Source organism: Lineus longissimus, chromosome 7 (assembly GCF_910592395.1).
Source record: "Lineus longissimus chromosome 7, tnLinLong1.2, whole genome shotgun sequence".
NCBI lineage: Eukaryota > Metazoa > Nemertea > Pilidiophora > Heteronemertea > Lineidae > Lineus > Lineus longissimus.
The window spans coordinates 21,063,928-21,079,791 of record NC_088314.1 but is presented as its reverse complement, the minus strand read 5'-3'; the positions used below and the strand labels follow the sequence as shown (position 1 = coordinate 21,079,791).

Here is a 15,864-nt window from a genome sequence, read left to right as displayed (position 1 = left end):
TGTAACACGCCATCCCGCTTCAGTGGGGTCCCACTCACAGAGATCAAGCTGGAGGACATGGTCTGCGGTGGGTAGGCATACCAGAGTGTAACATGCCATCCCGCTTCAGTGGGGTCCCACTCACAGAGATCAAGCTGGAGGACATGGTCTGCGGTGGGTAGGCATACCAGAGTGTAACATGCCATCCCGCTTCAGTGGGGTCCCACTCACAGAGATCCAGCTGGAGGACATGGTCAACGGTGAGTAGCCATACCAGAGTGTAACACGCCATCCCGCTTCAGTGGGGTCCCACTCACAGAGATCGAGCTGGAGAACGTGGTCTGCGGTGAGTAGGCATACCAGAGTGTAACATGCCATCCCGCTTCAGTGGGGTCCCACTCACAGAGATCAAGCTGGAGGACATGGTCTGCGGTGAGTAGGCATACCAGAGTGTAACACGCCATCCAGCTTCAGTGGGGTCCCATTCACAGTGATCCAGCTGGAGGACATGGTCTGCGGTGAGTAGGCATACCAGAGTGTAACATGCCATCCCGCTTCAGTGGGGTCCCACTCACAGAGATCAAGCTGGAGGACATGGTCTGCGGTGAGTAGGCATACCAGGGCGTGACAAGCCATCCCGCTTGTTTTTTTTGGAGGACATGTTCTGCGGTATGTGGGTATGCCAGAGTGTAACGAGCTGTATAGATTCAGTGTGACCCGATTTTCTTATGTTTCAGATTTCATGCCTGAGATCTGTGTCGACCCACCGTGTGCCCAGCTTCGACTCGAGATCTGTGACTCAAGCAAACCGACTCAATCGTGTGTGTGTGTCACAGCAGAGCGAAGACGTTGCCATGGTGAGTAAAATGATTATTTTCCCAAATGAGCATGCGCTTTGTACTTTTTAACGATACAGGCTAACATTTCGTACTCTGTCTCTTGCCATCAGGCTAACATTTCGTACTCTGTCTCTTGCCATCAGGTTAACATTTCGTACTCTGTCCCTTGCCAGCAGGTTAACATTTCGTTCTCTGTCTCTTGCCATCAGGCTAACATTTCGTTCTCTGTCTCTTGCCATCAGGTTAACATTTCGTTCTCTGTCTCTTGTCATCAGGCTAACATTTCGTACTCTGTCCCTTGCCATCAGGTTAACATTTCGTTCTCTGTCTCTTGCCATCAGGCTAACATTTCGTACTCTGTCTCTTGCCATCAGGCTAACATTTCGTACTCTGTCTCTTGCCATCAGGTTAACATTTCGTACTCTGTCCCTTGCCAGCAGGTTAACATTTCGTTCTCTGTCTCTTGCCATCAGGCTAACATTTCGTTCTCTGTCTCTTGCCATCAGGTTAACATTTCGTTCTCTGTCTCTTGTCATCAGGCTAACATTTCGTACTCTGTCCCTTGCCAGCAGGTTAACATTTCGTACTCTGTCTCTTGTCATCAGGTTAACATTTCGTACTCTTTCTCTTGTCATCAGGTTAACATTTCGTTCTCTGTCTCTTGCCATCAGGTTAACATTTCGTTCTCTGTCTCTTGCCAGCAGGTTAACATTTCGTACTCTGTCCCTTGCCATCAGGTTAACATTTCATTCTCTGTCTCTTGCCATCAGGCTAACATTTCGTACTCTGTCCCTTGCCATCAGGTTAACATTTCGTTCTCTGTCTCTTGCCATCAGGCTAACATTTCGTTCTCTGTCTCTTGCCATCAGGTTAACATTTCGTTCTCTGTCTCTTGCCAGAAGGTTAACATTTCGTACTCTGTCCCTTGCCATCAGGTTAACATTTCGTTCTCTGTCTCTTGCCATCAGGTTAACATTTCGTTCTCTGTCTCTTGCCAGCAGGTTAACATTTCGTACTCTGTCCCTTGCCATCAGGTTAACATTTCGTTCTCTGTCCCTTGCCATCAGGTTAACATTTCGTTCTCTGTCTCTTGCCAGCAGGTTAACATTTCGTTCTCTGTCTCTTGCCATCAGGTTAACATTTCGTTCTCTGTCTCTTGCCAGCAGGTTAACATTTCGTTCTCTGTCTCTTGCCATCAGGTTAACATTTCGTTCTCTGTCTCTTGCCATCAGGTTAACATTTCGTTCTCTGTCTCTTGCCAGCAGGTTAACATTTCGTACTCTGTCCCTTGCCATCAGGTTAACATTTCGTTCTCTGTCCCTTGCCATCAGGTTAACATTTCGTTCTCTGTCTCTTGCCAGCAGGTTAACATTTCGTTCTCTGTCTCTTGCCATCAGGTTAACATTTCGTTCTCTGTCTCTTGCCAGCAGGTTAACATTTCGTTCTCTGTCTCTTGCCATCAGGTTAACATTTCGTTCTCTGTCTCTTGCCAGCAGGTTAACATTTCGTTCTCTGTCTCTTGCCATCAGGCTAACATTTCGTTCTCTGTCCCTTGCCATCAGGCTAACATTTCGTTCTCTGTCTCTTGCCATCAGGTTAACATTTCGTACTCTGTCCCTTGCCAGCAGGTTAACATTTCGTTCTCTGTCTCTTGCCAGCAGGTTAACATTTCGTTCTCTGTCTCTTGCCATCAGGTTAACATTTCGTTCTCTGTCTCTTGCCAGCAGGTTAACATTTCGTACTCTGTCCCTTGCCAGCAGGCTAACATTTCGTACTCTGTCCCTTGCCAGCAGGTTAACATTTCGTACTCTGTCCCTTGCCAGCAGGTTAACCAATTATCTCATTTCCTGTTTCTTTCAGTATGTCCGGCTGGCTCATATGGTGATCATTTAACTACTAGGAAGGGCCACCAATGTATGTCGTGTCCTTCCTTCTCCTCCAGCCCCTATGGCTCCACATATTCTAGTCAATGTCAATGCCTACCAGGCTACACAAAGACAGGAGATGAGTGTGTGGGTGAGTGAGTTAGTCATGTTATTTTTACACTGCAGGATGTGCAAGACAGTGAGGTTCTCTGCTAATTATGTTTCAATACAAGAGGGAGTTGAGGGAACGGGGTGTGGGAAATCAGTTTTTGTTAGTTAGTATCCAGATTGAAATGGCCCTCTGTAATAGTCTGCGTATGCCAGACGCACAGCTTAGAGGATGCATTGAAGCCGAACTCACTGTCATCATATTGACAGCCACACACACAATGCTACCATTACTTATATAGTCATATCCCTTTTTTGCAGCTTGTTCTGTTGGTACGTACAAGTCGGTCGCTGGATCAGGTCCCTGCCTGAAATGTGCCCTTGGGTCCGAGGCCATTTATGAGGCTTCGGCTTATTGTGACTGCCAAGCAGGATATACGAGGCACAAACACGCTACATGTCAACGTAAGCATGATCAACTGGAGAGTTTGGGTAATCCCGATACACAAGATATTAATTTGTTCGAGTTGTTTTGACAGGGATATCCTGTGGTTACAGTCAAGCCATCAAAGCCCTTCTTGAAGACATGATTTCGATTTATTTTTGAAATATAGACATTGCATTAGTTACAAAGCCAGGGCTGCCACAATGCATTATTTCCAGTGGTAGATCAGGTCTGGCTGTCAGACAGCCAGATGACGGCCTATAAGGCGACGAAGATGATTTGCCTAACAAATTGATACTGTGAACAGCTAAATTGATCAGCGCGATATTCTTAACTGCTTGCATCTTTCCGGTCTCAGCATGTAAGGCTTATCATTGCCCAGGCCCTTTGCCTCGTTAGGCACAGCAAACTCCACCAATCCGTGGAGGAGCAAAATCGGGGGCCAACAATAATGTTCCCAGCTCAGAATTGCCTCAAGTTTTCCTTTTTGCTTCAGCTTGTAAGGCTAACTTTTACAAGTCCTACCCAGGCCCTTTGCCTTGTAAAGCGTGTACGGCATACTCGACCAGTCCAGAAGGGAGCACAAGTAAAGAAGACTGTAACTGTACATTTGGGATGTTTGAGTCTAGTCTGCGAGCAGGGGAATGCATGAGCCGGGTGAACGAGGAGAAGATAAGTCATGGTACGTGTTGTCATTCTCCAAGTGATCTCCTTGAGTCTAGTCTTGGTACGTACTGTCATTCTCTGAAATGATCAAAATTCGAGGAGAGTTCTTCCTTCTGGTTACTGAATTGAAATATATCTTCACTTGACCAATGTAGGAGCAATCTGCCAGCTAATCTGGAACCATCAGTATTTAAGTTCGAATTTCTGTAAACTATCATCAATGCAAAGGTCAGTTGGCAAAGTTGACTCTATCGGCTGGCTTTGTGTTATAACGGTATTGCCGAACAGCACCGATTAATTGAAAGATTGCCATAGAATTATTATTCTCAAAATTTCCAGGAGTAATGACTGACAGCCCGAAATTCAAGCATGAGCACCTGCTCTATGGGAAGCAACAACACAATTGTAAGTATTGATGTTCATTACATCAATGATTAAGTGGCCCCAATGGAGATGAGTTTGAAGACAACCTCATCTCAGTCACCCTGTACACCCAGCTGGGATTTTTGGCCCCAATGGAGATGAGTTTGAAGACAACCTCACCTCAGTCACCCTGTACACCCAGCTGGGATATTTGACCCCAATGGAGATGAGTTTGAAGACAACCTCACCTCAGTCACCGTGTACACCCAGCTGGGATATTTGGCCCCAATGGAGATGAGTTTGAAGACAACCTCACCTCAGTCACCCTGTACACCCAGCTGAGATATTTGGCCCCAATGGAGATGAGTTTAAAGACAACCTCACCTCAGTCACGCTGTACACCCAGCTGGGATATTTGGCCCCAATGGAGATGAGTTTGAAGACAACCTCACCTCAGTCACGCTGTACACCCAGCTGGGATATTTGGCCCCAATGGAGATGAGTTTAAAGACAACCTCACCTCAGTCACCCTGTACACCCAGCTGGGATATTTGGCCCCAATGGAGATGAGTTTGAAGACAACCTCACCTCAGTCACGCTTTACACCGAGCTGGGATATTTGGCCGCAATGAAGAGGAGTTTGAAGCAACCTCATCTCAGTCACCCTGTACACCCAAACATCACCACCAGCACATAAAGGCACCTTGAAGAATCAGACCCTTAGATTAGACACTGCGGGTGGGTAGGTATAGTTTGACTTTTCCATACATGAATGTAACAGAAGTCACCTGATTGCTCTCTTGCAGTTGAACAGATTGGTGGAATCATTGGAGGAGTCCTTGGTCTGGTCATCATCACAGTGCTGCTTGCTGTCTGTCTCAAGAAGAAGAAGAAAGCTGCCAAGGAAGACAACCCATTATACGGGGTAAGAGTTAGCGGGCCACTTGGGCTAAGGTGTTGAACCCATTGTATGGAGTGAAAAGCCGGCTTCACTATAGGAATCATACTCGGCTATCTCAGGCCTTTTTATCATTCAAGGAAAAGAAAGTTGGGAGCATATTTTCATAGCAAAAAGACTTTAATTCAGGATTTTAGTTGAGCATAAGTAATGATTTACTGGTATACATAAATGCATTTCGTGTTTTGTTTTAGGAGCAAGAACCAATGGCTAGCAACACCATAGATCTTCAACATGCCCAGTCGATGGACAACTTATATGTCAATACCACTATGCTTAACAAGTGGGTTATTAACCGTAAGAACATTCAGTTTGGTCCATTAATCGGACAAGGTGCTTTTGGGCAAGTTTTTGCCGCGACTGTCAGCAGTTTACATGGAAGCCAGACTCCGGTCCAAGTGGCAGTTAAGAAGCTAAGAGGTGAGTGAGAGGCTCAGGCACTTGAGCCTGCTTTGCCATGTCTTTACGATGACCAGATACAGGTGTTAGTCGGTCTGGGATATGGTTTAGGTTTTTGCTTATCTATGGGGAGCTTACACCACATCATGGCATCCCTCGTACCTAAGCGGAGCAGGTCACATCTTTGATTTGACCTACTTTTTAAGGTCAGAGAGGTCAATGTTAAAAAAAATCAGGTGGTATGTTTCTTTGGTGTTTGATGTGGGGCTACTACGTCTTGCTTAAAAGATTTTGACCTGGGTCTAATTTCCATGGTCACTGAAATCAAATATTCTGTAACCATAACGGTAACCATATTCCTCTCACTGAATTGAAGCTTGTTTAGGCCACAGTGAAAATGCTTACAGTTCATATTTATTCCAGGTGACGCAACAGCTGAAGAGCGTGAAGCACTGAGGACCGAACTGGAACAAATGATGTACGTGGGAGAGCACCCTAATGTGATCAATCTGATAGGGGCTTGTACCCAATCAGGTACGTGAGACGGCACCCTGATGTGATCAATCTGATAGGGGCTTGTACCCAATCAGGTACGTGGGACGGCACCCTGATGTGATCAATCTGATAGGGCCTTGTACCCAATCAGGTACGTGGGACGGCACCCTAATGTGATCAATCTGATAGGGGCTTGTACCCAATCAGGTACGTGGGACGGCACCCTAATGTGATCAATCTGGTAGGGGCTTGTACCCAATCAGGTACATGGGACGGCACGCTAATGTGATCAATCTGATAGGGGCTTGTACCCAATCAGGTACGTGAGACGGCACCCTGATGTGATCAATCTGGTAGGGCCTTGTACACAATCAGGTATGTGGGACGGTACCCTAATGTGATCAATCTGGTAGGGCCTTGTACACAATCAGGTACGTAGGACGGAACCCTAATGTGATCAGCATGGGACGGTAGGTCGACTGATGATTGTAATGGAGTACGCAGAAAAGGGTAACCAATTGAACCCATCCCACACTCTAGTGCTAGTATCCTTCTAACTTGCAGGTCGCCTGATGATTGTAATGGAGTACGCAGAAAATGGTAACTTACTGAATTATATTAAAGACAAGAGAGACGAGAAAGGCACAGAGTATGCTGATGTGGTGGTCGGGACAGAGGAGGGGACGGTCATAACACGGTCTAGCAGGAAGTATACCATCATGCAGGATCAGGAACTTATTTCAATAGCTTGGCAAATTGCAAAAGGGATGTCACATCTTGCTAAAGTGAAGGTAATTTATTTGGGTAGAACTAAAACTTATTTTCAAGAGTTTAATGTGCGAACTCTTTTTCCTATAAAAATATTACTTGACTCTATGTTATGTAGGTACAGACAAAGATGTTAGAAACCAGAGTGCAATTAATCCTTGAGGGAGGACTGTGACCAAATATGTCTAGAGAGGTGCCTGAAAAATTGTTACTCTCTGACAAAAAGTGAGCAAGCCCCACGTACCCCCTTTATCTGCCATTGCTTTTTCTAATCCTAGTGTGCATTAGTCCGGTTTGAGAAAGAGGAAGAAAAGTTCATGTTCAATATGAGTTGAACACTGCTTAAACAGTCCACTTTGAGAAAGAGAGACCGAAAAGTTCATGTTCAATATGAGTTGAACACTGCTTAAACAGTCCGCTTTGAGAAAGAGACCCAAAAGTCCATGTTCAATATGAGTTGAACACTGCTTAAACAGTCCGCTTTGAGAAAGAGAGACCGAAAAGTTCATGTTCAATATGAGTTGAACACTGCTTAAACAGTCCACTTTGAGAAAGAGAGACCGAAAAGTCCATGTTCAATATGAGTTGAACACTGCTTAAACAGTCCGCTTTGAGAAAGAGAGACCGAAAAGTTCATGTTCAATATGAGTTGAACACTGCATATTAAACAGTGTGGTTAGAGAAAGAGAGGCCAAAAGGGTTGAACATAAACAGTTTGTATAATTTGGGAAATTATGTGTTTATGTTGCAGTGCATCCATCGTGATCTTGCTGCCAGGAATGTCCTGCTGGATGAGAACCTCATTGCTAAAGTCTCCGATTTCGGACTGGCGAGAGAGGTGTATGAAAACGGGTATTACTTTAAGGAATCCAAGGTAACAGTAGATTCCTCTCTTTCTTTTTTCTCGAAGTCAGATCGTAGATTCGTGGTGGTCACAGATCATTGCTCAGTGATAAATACTATTTGAACAGCTTTTGCTTAACCGACGAGAATGAATTATTGTATGTATAGGTGAGCGACCATGTCAAGAGAGGACATGTGGCGTGTTGTGAGGGCTTCGTCAATCAAGTTTTTCATGTGATGGTTTGACGCACTCCTCAAGGGTTTATTGTGTTTTGCCTCTTTAATCAAGGGTCGAGTGCCATTCAAATGGATGAGTCCAGAAGCATTACTGAGCGGTCAGTACACCACCAAGAGCGATGTCTGGTCATATGGGGTGTTGCTATGGGAGATAGCAACGCTGGGAGCAGTGCCTTATCCGGGCATCCCGGTTGAACAGGTGTATGAGATGTTAAAGACTGGTTATAGGATGTCCCGTCCTGACTACTGTGATGAAGAAATGTAAGAAGAACAGGGTTACACGGCTTGCTGTTATTCAACAGATGCAGTATGTGCCCCCTTAAATGAGTTAATAATACCAGCTCTGTGTAGCAGGCCTGGCCCATCAATCCACTACGTGAACAATGCTCAATTGATCCAAGAGAAAATGCATTGAAATCATCATTCTAAAGTACCTTGGTATCACAAATTGTAATTAAAAAGGGAAAACCCATAAGCCTACTCGATAAGGAGAAATAGATCCTTGAATGGCATTTTCAGAATGATTTTAGTTCTGCTCTAAATTACCTTTTTAATCCTTTTATATTCCTTGATGCCAGTTACCCCGCTGTTTCTTGTCAATGCCCACATGAACATCCCTTGATGCCACTTGCCCCGCTGTTTCTTGTCAATGCCCACATGAACATCCCTTGATGCCAGTTGCCCTGCTGTTTCTTGTCAATGCCCACATGAACATCCTTTGATGCCAGTTGCCCTGCTGTGTCTTGTCAATGCCCACATAAACATCCCTTGATGCCAGTTGCCCTGCTGTTTCTTGTCAATGCCCACATGAAGATTCATGAAAAACCAAAAATCGAAAATCTGCCAATTACATTTCCGCACTGCATCCAAAAAGGGACAGTGACATTGAGTTATATATGAGAGCCTAGATGTGTATTTGAATTAACTGACATATGCATATTGACTGCCTCATTACAATAGCAGTGTCGGGCATAGAAATGGGAGCGATGTATTTGGTGGTGGCCCGAGGCATACAATGACCAGTGCCAGGAATTTGGCAACAGTCTAACAAGCCCTTTTCTCTTTCAGATACACAATAATGCTGCAGTGCTGGCGGGAGGATCCCGCAGCCAGACCTTCCTTCCAAGAGTTGGTCGACAAGATAGATCGACTCCTACAGCTTGCCACAAACCAAGTGAGTAATTCCTTCCATGAGTTGGTTGACAAGATTGATTGATTCTTCTAGCTTGCCACAATCAAGTAAATATTGCCTTCATGAGTGGATAAGTGGATATGCTGCAATGAGACAGTCATTTGTTATTGGATAGATCACGGTGAAAGAATAATTATTGAAGCACCGGAGATAAAACCAGCCGTGGTTATCCTGATTTCTTTGATACATTTATCATCAAACCGAATGTTATGAATTGAAAGATTACTTAAATTGACTTTTACTGTTTGAATTTGTGCCAGACCATTTTTCAACCTAATTCATATGGAACAATTGTTTGCAGATGTACCTTGACCTGCAGCCTGACACAGACTGTATGTTCTACGGGCACACCAGCCATGACATGTCAGTGAGGCCAGGAAGGACTAGGCCACGCGTGCCAGTTCACATGGACCCATACTGCCGCACAGACACTCCAGATCGGGAGGAGATGCCCTTACCTACGTGAGGGTTTCTTGATTGGGAGGAGATGACCTTACCTACATGAGGGTTTCTCCTGAATGGGAGGAGATGACCTTACCTACGTGAGGGTTTCTTGATTGGGAGGAAATGACCTTACCTACATGAGGGTTTTTCCTGATTGGGAGGAAATTACTTTAGTTATGTGAGGGTTTCTCCTGATCAGGAAGTAAATGCCCTTGGTCCCTTCAGATATTGCGGACTTCTATCATATCTGGGACCAGATGAATACGTTTTTGTACATTTTGAACATCAGTTCTGATGATTATTCAGGTTTCTCATATGATGAGCACAGTTTCTGATACCACGAATGTGTTTGACCTGCTGTGATGAGCACAGTTTCTGATACCAGGAATGTGTTGAACCAGCTGTGATGAGCACAGTTTCTGATACCAGGAATGTGTTGAACCAGCTGTGATGAGCACAGTTTCTGATACCAGGAATGTGTTGGACCTGGTGTGATGAGCACAGTTTCTGATACCAGGAATGTGTTGAACCAGCTGTGATGAGCACAGTTTCTGATACCAAGAATGTGTTGAACCAGCTGTGATGAGCACAGTTTCTGATACCAGGAATGTGTTGGACCTGCTGTGATGAGCACAGTTTCTGATACCAGGAATGTGTTGGACCTGCTGTGATGAGCACAGTTTCTGATACCAGGAATGTGTTGAACCAGCTGTGAAGAGCACAGTTTCTGATACCAGGAATGTGTTGGACCTGCTGTGATGAGCACAGTTTCTGATACCAGGAATGTGTTGGGCCTGCTGTGAAGAGCACAGTTTCTGATACCAGGAATGTGTTGGACCTGCTGTGATAAGCACAGTTTCTGATACCAGGAGTGTGTTGGAACTGCTGTGAAGAGCACAGTTTCTGATACCAGGAGTGTGTTGGACCTGCTGTGATGAGCACAGTTTCTGATACCAGGAATGTGTTGGACCTGCTGTGATAAGCACAGTTTCTGATACCAGGAGTGTGTTGGACCTGCTGTGAAGAGCACAGTTTCTGATACCAGGAATGTGTTTGCGTTTGTGAAGTTGATCCCAGATGAGCACAAATTTTATATACTTTCTGTGCGTAGTTCAGCCCTCAGATAAGTTTAAAAGACAGGCATTTTTTCTAACCTGATAGAGCCAACTTTTACTGCCAGTTTCATGCTCAAGTTCATGAATTTGTACTTTATTGCAATGTCTGTCATAACGTGCTTTGTCTCAAAATGGGCAGTGAATGGGGAATTTGATTGATGAAATAAGAGTAGCGTGTCTGTGAATCGTCAAGTCAGACCAGAAATGGAATGGCCATTATCTTATGAAAACAAATTGTTATGACATTGGAGAAATGTAAACTTAATGTGACTTTATCAGTTGTCACAGTGGGCTGTCGTTGGAAACTATTTAATCAACATATATTACTCTGTGCCTTTAATTTGTACGTAAAAATCCATTGATGAATACAGATGAAATACGTTAGATTTGTTTTTCGTTGATTTGCTACTTCTTTCCATTATCATTATTATATCAATCTCATTGCTCTTCTCTCAAACAACGAGCATATTCTGAATGGCCGTCTTAAGAAGACCATCGAGCCACTGCAGCGTTGACAAAACAGTCCACCTCGAACTATGTGCTGACAGAAGAAGATTTTCCACGTTACGCCGACACTACGCAAGTTACACTGGGAACGCTCCCAGTCTCAGCAAGGATGATTGAGTTTAAAATCCACTTGCAGGTATTCATTTGTTGCAGGTATTCTGCGCCATTGTATCTTCACGAACCTCTCCACACAACGAAAAGTTATAAGGAGAACAAGAACTGGTTCATCAATTGAAAAACTAACCCAGACAAACTTTGGGAACCGCAGCTACCACGAGAGCAATGTAGTATCCTCCATACAATCGTAGTATGTATACCATTGGCATCTGGCCTTTATCACGTGTGTATTGTACGAAACATTAAGCCCGTTACTGAATCAGGTTGTTGATGATGTACGATTGGCATCTAGCCTTTATATTGGGTGAGTTCTTAACAGCCCAGGAACTCCCCAACCCAACTCATGGTACAGGCAATTGGTGAAATCCCAATATCTTTCTGTTTGTGGGATGTCGAAACAATCAACCACTGCCAGCTGCTTATCTATTCAGATTGTAAAGGCCTTGACACAACCTAAAAACTTTGAAACAACTACCCTCTGCCAGCTGGTTATCTGGTCAGGTTGGGAAGACCTTGACACAACCTAGAAATTACACCAAGGTTAACACTAATAAACTTTCGAGACGACAGGACAGCCTACTTGGCCTACGTGACAACCAAAATCTTCCAGCTGGTTATCTGGTCAGGTTGGGAAGACATTGACACAACCTTCAAAGGGTCTCAGCTGTAGAAGACAACATTACACTTGCGTTCTACATGGGTGATACAAGACAACTGACTTGGTTGTACCATGGTAATCATCTCACAAGGACGGACAATGGAACAACCAACCTCAGGCAACATGGCGAGCTATCAAGGGGAGGGCACATCCAGAATAGATATGGTGCTCTAAAGTCTCATTGCATTTGCAAGAACCTGTTTAAAAAAATGCATTGGGAATTCACCAGTTTGTTTGTATAAGAAATACATATACATGCCATACAGCAAGTCAAGAAAGAAAAATGCGTCATATTTTGTATAACCTATGTGTTTAAGATGCAGGCAGCTTGTCTTATTTTAATTTTCGGCACCACACCATTGTTTGTTTCACTCAAGTACAAATCTCGGGTATTTTTCATTTATGGTAAATTAGAATTTTCAGGGTTGTTTCACTGGAGATGACTACCATTGCACCCTGGTGGAAGTCCGACTGGCCTTTTGGGGACCCTCACCTTTTGGTCAGCCCTGTGTGTGACCAGGCATGCCAACCGTGTTCCAGATTAACTGGCACATGGCCCAACCCTGGTCTTGGGAATACAACCTGGCCGTGATGGCATACTTTCTCTGGCAAGCCTCGGTCCTCATCTGACCTACCCCCTCCCCAATGTCTTGCTGCAACTGGGCCAACCATGGCCCGTATGAGCACGAACGAGCTTGGTCCAACCCTGGCTGGCTGGAATCCGGTCTTTATATTACTCCCACTCAACTTACGGTCAGAAAAATCTTGAAATGATATCCCAGAAATGACAGTGTTTTTTATCTTTCCTCTTCCTGTCATGACAGGTCGCATCGCCTCATTAAAACAAACATCAACGATGTCATAAAAACGACACTAAAGATTAAAAGAACGGTTTAATAACTAGCTGCATGCATTACCCGGACAGACAAAAGAAAAAGTCACCAAGGAATTGAGAAATCAATCAGACCTGATGAGATTACAGATACTGTCACAACCAGACCTGGCGAGATAACAAATGCTGTTATGACACATATATCTAATCCCTATTAGTGCTATATCGGACATGGTGAATGGATAAGTGAATAGAGGGCTACTCAGTCGAGTTCAGTCTGATCATTTACAGACTCATGAACCTGCACCATCAATCGAAAAGAGCTCAATTTGGGCTCATGTACCGGTAGGCCTTCTTTACGTTTCAACCCACGCTTTCATTTAGTGTTTTTCATACTCGGCTCGTATTATGACCTTTGTACCATTGACCGAGACAAGGTGAAGAGGCTAAGGGAGACGCCAGGGAAGGCAAGGTGGATGATAGGGGAAAGGAGGTGGAGACGCAAGGGGAGACACTAGGATAGACTAGGAGGAGACCCTTGGGGAGACAAGGTAGAGATGCTAGGGGAGACAAGGTGGAGACACTTGGGGAGACGAGGTAGAGACGCTAAGGGGGAAAAGGTAGAGACGCTAGGGGAGACAAGGTGGAGACGCTAGGGGAGACAAGGTGGAGACGCTAGGGGAGACAAGGTGGATGATAGGGGAAAAGAGGTGTAGACGCTAGGGGAGACAAGGTAGAGAGGCTAGGGGAGACAAGGTGGATGATAGGGGAAAAGAGGTGGAGACGCTAGGGGAGACAAGGTAGAGACGCTAGGGGAGACAAGGTAGAGACGCTAGGGGAGACAAGGTAGAGACGCTAGGGGAGACAAGGTAGAGACGCTTGGGGAGACAAGGTAGAGACAAGGTAGAGACGCTAGGGGAGACAAGGTAGAGACGCTAGGGGAGACAAGGTAGAGACGCTAGGGGAGACAAGGTAGAGACGCTAGGGGAGACAAGGTAGAGACGCTAGGGGAGACAAGGTAGAGACGCTAGGGGAGACAAGGAAGAGACGCTAGGGGAGACAAGGTAGAGACGCTAGGGGAGACAAGGTAGAGACGCTTGGGTAGACAAGGTAGAGACGCTAGGGGAGACAAGGTAGAGACGCTAGGGGAGACAAGGTAGAGACGCTAGGGGAGACAAGGTGGATGATAGGGGAAAAGAGGTGGAGACGCTAGGGGAGACAAGGTAGAGAGGCTAGGGGAGACAAGGAAGAGACGCTAGGGGAGACAAGGTAGAGACGCTAGGGGAGACAAAGTGGAGACGCTAGGGGAGACAAGGTAGAGACGCTAGGGGAGACAAGGTGGAGACGCTAGGGGAGACAAGGTGGAGACGCTAGGGGAGACAAGGTAGAGACGCTAGGGGAGACAAGGTAGAGACGCTAGGGTAGACAAGGAAGAGACGCTAGGGGAGACAAGGTAGAGATGCTAGGGGAGACAAGGTAGAGATGCTAGGGGAGACAAGGTAGAGACGCTAGGGGAGACAAGGAAGAGACGCTAGGGGAGACAAGGTAGAGACGCTAGGGGAGACAAGGTAGAGACGCTAGGGGAGACAAGGTGGAGACGCTAGGGTAGACAAGGAAGAGACGCTAGGGGAGACAAGGTAGAGATGCTAGGGGAGACAAGGTAGAGATGCTAGGGGAGACAAGGTGGAGACGCTAGGGGAGACAAGGTGGAGACGCTAGGGTAGACAAGGAAGAGACGCTAGGGGAGACAAGGAAGAGACGCTAGGGTAGACAAGGTAGAGACGCTAGGGGAGACAATGTAGAGACGCTAGGGGAGACAAGGTGGAGACGCTAGGGGAGACAAGGTAGAGACGCTAGGGGAGACAAGGTGGAGATGCTAGGGGAGACAAGGAAGAGACGCTAGGGGAGACAAGGTAGAGATGCTAGGGGAGACAAGGAAGAGACGCTAGGGGAGACAAGGTAGAGACGCTAGGGGAGACAAGGTGGAGATGCTAGGGGAGACAAGGAAGAGACGCTAGGGGAGACAAGGTAGAGATGCTAGGGGAGACAAGGTGGAGATGCTAGGGGAGACAAGGAAGAGACGCTAGGGGAGACAAGGAAGAGACGCTAGGGGAGACAAGGTAGAGACGCTAGGGGAGACAAGGTAGAGACGCTAGGGTAGACAAGGTAGAGACGCTAGGGGAGACAAGGTAGAGACGCTAGGGGAGACAAGGTAGAGACGCTAGGGGAGATAAGGTAGAGACGCTAGGTGAGACAAGGTAGAGACGCTAGGGGAGACAAGGTACAGACGCTAGGGGAGACAAGGTAGAGACGCTAGGGTAGACAAGGTAGAGACGCTAGGGGAGACAAGGTAGAGACGCTAGGGGAGACAAGGTAGAGACGCTAGGGGAGACAAGGTAGAGACGCTAGGGGAGACAAGGTAGAGACGCTAGGGGAGACAAGGTACAGACGCTAGGGGAGACAAGGTAGAGACGCTAGGGTAGACAAGGAAGAGACGCTAGGGGAGACAAGGTAGAGACGCTAGGGGAGACAAGGTAGAGACGCTAGGGGAGACAAGGTAGAGACGCTAGGGGAGACAAGGTAGAGACGCTAGGGGAGACAAAGTGGAGACGCTAGGGGAGACAAGGTAGAGACGCTAGGGGAGACAAGGTGGAGACACTAGGGGAGACAAGGTGGAGACGCTAGGGGAGACAAGGTAGAGACGCTAGGGGAGACAAGGTAGAGATGCTAGGGGAGACAAGGTAGAGACGCTAGGGGAGACAAGGTGGAGACACTAGGGGAGACAAGGTAGAGATGCTAGGGGAGACAAGGTGGAGACGCTAGGGGAGACAAGGTAGAGATGCTAGGGGAGACAAAGAAGAGACGCTAGGGGAGACAAGGTAGAGACGCTAGGGGAGACAAGGTGGAGATGCTAGGGGAGACAAGGAAGAGACGCTAGGGGAGACAAGGTAGAGATGCTAGGGGAGACAAGGTGGAGATGCTAGGGGAGACAAGGAAGAGACGCTAGGGGAGACAAGGAAGAGACGCTAGGGGA

The 15,864-nt window shown here is 46.3% G+C and overlaps 1 protein-coding gene across 2 annotated transcripts in view; it reads left to right on the top strand.

Moving 5' to 3' along the window:
• Window positions 1–11,100, top strand: part of LOC135491097 (slit homolog 1 protein-like) — a 33,449-nt gene extending 22,349 nt beyond the window's left edge. The window contains exons 15-27 of one of the 2 annotated variants that reach the window (XM_064776753.1): window positions 717–836; window positions 2,679–2,834; window positions 3,113–3,256; window positions 3,733–3,918; window positions 4,242–4,307; window positions 5,072–5,190; window positions 5,418–5,643; window positions 6,046–6,156; window positions 6,682–6,908; window positions 7,637–7,759; window positions 8,018–8,226; window positions 9,034–9,139; window positions 9,459–11,100. In XM_064776753.1, coding sequence (XP_064632823.1) covers window positions 717–836; window positions 2,679–2,834; window positions 3,113–3,256; window positions 3,733–3,918; window positions 4,242–4,307; window positions 5,072–5,190; window positions 5,418–5,643; window positions 6,046–6,156; window positions 6,682–6,908; window positions 7,637–7,759; window positions 8,018–8,226; window positions 9,034–9,139; window positions 9,459–9,623 — 1,958 coding nt within the window. In that variant the 3' untranslated portion in view covers window positions 9,624–11,100. The remainder of the gene's footprint in view (window positions 1–716; window positions 837–2,678; window positions 2,835–3,112; window positions 3,257–3,732; window positions 3,919–4,241; window positions 4,308–5,071; window positions 5,191–5,417; window positions 5,644–6,045; window positions 6,157–6,681; window positions 6,909–7,636; window positions 7,760–8,017; window positions 8,227–9,033; window positions 9,140–9,458) is intronic. The other variant, XM_064776754.1, reaches the window with a different exon arrangement.
• Window positions 11,101–15,864: the final 4,764 nt, after the last annotated feature.